At 44.4% G+C, this 4,458-nt stretch overlaps 1 protein-coding gene across 1 annotated transcript in view; it reads right to left on the bottom strand.

The window, feature by feature from the left end:
• rxfp1 (relaxin family peptide receptor 1) overlaps nt 1-2,350 on the bottom strand; it is a 135,078-nt gene extending 132,728 nt beyond the window's left edge. The window contains exon 1 of the mRNA XM_050042483.1: nt 2,276-2,350. Coding sequence (XP_049898440.1) covers nt 2,276-2,318 — 43 coding nt within the window. The 5' untranslated portion in view covers nt 2,319-2,350. The remainder of the gene's footprint in view (nt 1-2,275) is intronic.
• Nucleotides 2,351-4,458: the final 2,108 nt, after the last annotated feature.

The following is a 4,458-nucleotide window of genomic DNA, read 5'->3' as shown; positions in this document are numbered from 1 at the left end:
GGCACGCTGTTTGATTGTGTTATCAAAACACGCCGCTATTATTCGGCCTTGCTTTTAACTTATTCCACCGAATACCGAATGTGTGTTTTTTTTCAATATTCGGCCGAATATATTCGGTTACCGAATATTCAGTGCATCCCTAGTCAAAAGTTTCAACAAATGGTGGAGGAGGCTGAACTAATATTACCTTCTAATGAGGCAGCGTTGTGCACAGCGGTGGTCTGCGAGGCCATTAAATACATCAACCCGTGTGGATGGAGAATTATTTTGACTACATTAACGATTCATGCTGTTAAACCATTTTTGGCACCTTTCTAATCATTTGACCACTCAAAGCGCTTTTTACACTACGAGTCACATTCACCCATTCACACACACATTCACACACACATTCACACACTGGTGGCCGAGGCTACCAGCCAAGGGGCCACCTGCTGCTCAGTTTTTAACACACTCATACACCGATGGAACAGCCACTGAGCAATTTGGAGTTCAATATCTTGCCCAAGGATACTTCAACATGCAGACTTTAGCGGACGACCCGCTCTACCTCTGAGCCACAGCCATCCACATTTTGAAATGTCTTCATCAGGTGTATCTGGTATGAACTATGCTACACTGCCTCCACAATCTCTGGTGGCACTGCTGTTTTGTCTGTATGTGTAAGCTCTTAGAAAATGTGCACACATTCAGATGGCATGAGCGCAGAGCACAGAAAGAAGACATCCATGCGTGTACATGTCTAACGTTGAGCATAAATGAGCCTTTAGTCTTCACAGACGCATTAATAGTAGTTGTGCAAAGTCAACCAGTGGGCCTCGTTGGACCCTTTGGGGGGCCAGTTCTGGTCCACGGGCTGTATGTTTGACACCCCTGGAACAGACAGTTCCTGATTCATCCGCAGGCGATAGTTAGCCACAGAGGACTCAAAGTTGAAAGTATCTTTATTGTCCCTTAGAGGGAAACTGGGAGACTCAGAGATGGTTCAACAGCGCCTGATGGCACTGACTGTAAATCAGGGTTCAAAAGATCTTTAGGGCATTACTCCTTGAGCTCCTGAAGAGTGGCCTAACATCTGTGGACTGTGACAACATAAAAGACCCCCTTGCATTAGATCAATTTTTCACAAGGCAGTAGCATATGGCGGGGCCAGATATGACTTTGAATTTCTCCACAGATCTTGGGTGCATGGGTCTGGCTAGAATCAGAAACAGTAATGCAACAGATCGCTGTCTTGACCAGTGCCTTGCAGTGTTGTGAGTGCAGAGGCCGTATATGAACCTCAATGCACAAAGCTAATCTGGTCTACAGCCAAACTAAAGAATGCAATTATCACCTAAGATGTGTGACATCTACATCAGGTTCCAATGCATTTATAGCATGAAGCTTATCTTGCTGTGGAGGTAACCATTGTGCACTACAGCTGAAATGCCAAAGCTTGATTTAAGAGAGCAAAACACACACATTGGATTAAGGCTCCTCTGGGCTAGAGGCAAAATTTGACCTGACAGGCTCTTGGTAAAACATTCTGACCCAGCAAACAATAGCTGTCAGTTTGAATCCAGTGTGTGGATACCCTTAGTCCACCAGGCTTCACACGGACCTGCAAACCTGCACTGATGCAGGATGCACATAGAACAACTGGTCAGTGACTGATAACAGCTCACACATTTGCTGCTACAGTGGCAGAGAATGCAGCATTGTAGAGGGCAAAACATCTCCAACTGTTCTCAGAGGATCCACAGCACCACTGAGAACCTCACACAACACAGGGGATAAAAACACAAATACCTTATATAGTCTATCACTGAGGATATATCCAGACAGAATCATGAGCATCCTGCAGGTGCCTCCCACTGATTTTTATCTTTTCTGCTTCCAGATAATTCAACTATATCCAGGCTGTTATTGCATAGTGGGTGGCGTATCGCTTTCAAAATGCTGATACAAATTCCAGGTGATTTAAACCAATATAAAGGAATAATACATCAAAAATATCATTTAGAACGACAAAAACATATTCATATCTCTATCCTAAAATCACTCTCCAAGTAAACGCCCGCTTTTTCTTCTAATCAGTGGTAAAGTCAGATAAAGTCGCTCAAATAACATCCAGGCTGCTTCTTTCATTCAAATAAATTCCCTGATAAATTGTGTGCAACCCCAACAGATTTGGCTGAGTAGAGCAGGATGTGCGCGAAAGCTCCTGAAAGGCAAAAAATTTAAGCTTCAACGACTTCGTAAATCTGTCAAAAAGAGAAGTTTCTGAACTTACCCGACACTCCATATGCGAAAATCACAACCACATAAACTTGCATGGTCCCTCTTGAAGTTATTGTGAAGATCGCGCGGGTGGCGGTGGTGACGGACTGATTGTCCACAATGGGAACCTGTGCGTAAAAATAACACCAAAAGTTTGTTCGCGTGCTGTTGTTGTTGTGCGATACAAAGCGTGCAGATGAGACTCGTGGGTGGTGGAGACGAGTAGGAGAAGCTGATGTACCTGCAGCCGCTTGGCAAGGTCGACTCGGTCTGCAGCCAGTCCGACAGAGAGGGGAAGGTTTAATGAATCAGTTGGCATCATCTGACGCACACGGGCAGCAGCGGCAGCACAGGTGCAGCGCGCACAGAGGGGTGGGAGTGAGAGACAGAAACGAGGAGGGGGAGGAGGAGGAAGAGGAGGAGGAATGTATCTGGGACTCTGCAGAAAAAGGGAAATCCAGGCTCTGAAGAGAACATATTGAAAGTAACTGCTGCACATCAAATGCTCTGCTGATTTGCATTCATTAGGCGCCTCTTGTCGGCGGTAAACTCTCCAGGTGCATATGATATATAAAAGCACGCCTCCCCATGTGGGTTTGTGATGAAGGTCAGAGGACTGAAGCGTTTAAGAGCATCGCAAGCAATCTTCTCAATTGCCCAAAACAGCTCTCACGTTTTATTTCTCAAGCAAATAAAACAATCGTGGCGTGATTACCTGAGAGATTTCCCTCCAGTGCTATTCTTTGTAATAAGCAGCAGGAAAAACTCCAGAGGATGTTGTCACTGTGTGTGTGTGTTCACATAAAAGACTTGCTATAGGCAAGAGCTCTTATTTGACAGGCAGGGTGATCCATGCCTGAAATCTGATTCCCAGTGTTTGTTGGCTCATCTTATCTTTCACTCTGCCCCCATACACAATATCTATCTTCTGTGCCTCTGAAGTCACCCTAAGGGCAGTCATGCAGAAGAAAAGAAAAGATTGCTGGAAGTTTTAAAGCTGCATTAATAAAAACAATGGTCAAATGGTCACTCTGTCAGCTCACTGTTGTGGTTTCATTTTCAGATGCCAGGCAGCTGTTTTCAACAAAAAAAAGCAGTGTCCAAACAGCACATAAAGTTAACAACTAGCTGGTGAATTCATCGAGCATGGAACAGCTGAAGAGCCAGATACGGCAGGCTAATTCAATCAGTTGGTGGAGACTGTCACTTGGCCAGAGACATGATTTCAAGTAAATGCTAACGTTGCTCCATGTCTGCTGGATGTGTAAAAAGTTTGTCAGCCACATCAACATTGTAAGGTGTCAGTGTGTTTAGCCTACAGCTTATTCCACTGCCCCCAAGTGGCTTAAAAAGGAGAGGACAAATACTGCTGCTGCAAAGGTGCCAGTTTATGAAGGTTTAAAATGACTATATACAGTAGATAGAAATCAAGCCAGAGACCAATTTGTGATGGGATCATCCAGCCCAAGAGGCAACCTCTGAGGATAAAAATGCCAGGTAAGCCAACATGAGAGTGCCAAAAACTGCAGTTCCTTCAATGGCCTCTTGGAGCGGCTCCAAAACAATCAATCCCAATAGACCTCCATGTTAAAATGCCCAACTTTACAGCAGAATAAACATGTTTATAGCCTAGTATAAAAAACGGTTTTGTTTTTCATAGCTTATTTTAACATTTGCAACTGTACAGGGGTGAATTTTTAAATAACTCATCAGTGTATGTTTTATTAAGGCTCAAGATTACACATATTTAAAGGCAGGGTTGCTTTGAGTGATAGGCTGTCTGTGGGGCGTCACTGCAGTCTGTAGGTCAGATCCATCCATCACACCTGCACAACTTCGATCCTAAAAACCCCCCCAAAAAAGCAAAGATTGCGGCATCATTAAGGCCTCAAAATGGCAGTCCACAAACCAAATCACTGTAGCTACGTCCATTGTTTTATCCAGTCTGTGTTCCAAACTGGATACATCTGCAACTTAAAACAAATGTGGGCCAGGGGCGTAAAGTGTGTGTCTATGTGTGTGTGTGTATATGTGTGGCACCCTTCCCTACCTCCAGCCCCCTGCTTGGACCACACCCATCTTCGAACGTAGCCTTCATTTTGATCTCAACTACACATTTGTAAAGTGTGGTGACTGCATCTGGAACTGTTGTGACACTATCTTGCTGATCAAATGTATCCACAGACACAGACAGAC

Source organism: Epinephelus moara, chromosome 4, assembly GCF_006386435.1.
Source record: "Epinephelus moara isolate mb chromosome 4, YSFRI_EMoa_1.0, whole genome shotgun sequence".
NCBI lineage: Eukaryota > Metazoa > Chordata > Actinopteri > Perciformes > Serranidae > Epinephelus > Epinephelus moara.
The sequence above is the reverse complement of the archived record's forward strand: the minus strand, read 5'-3'. Positions and strand labels throughout refer to the sequence as shown.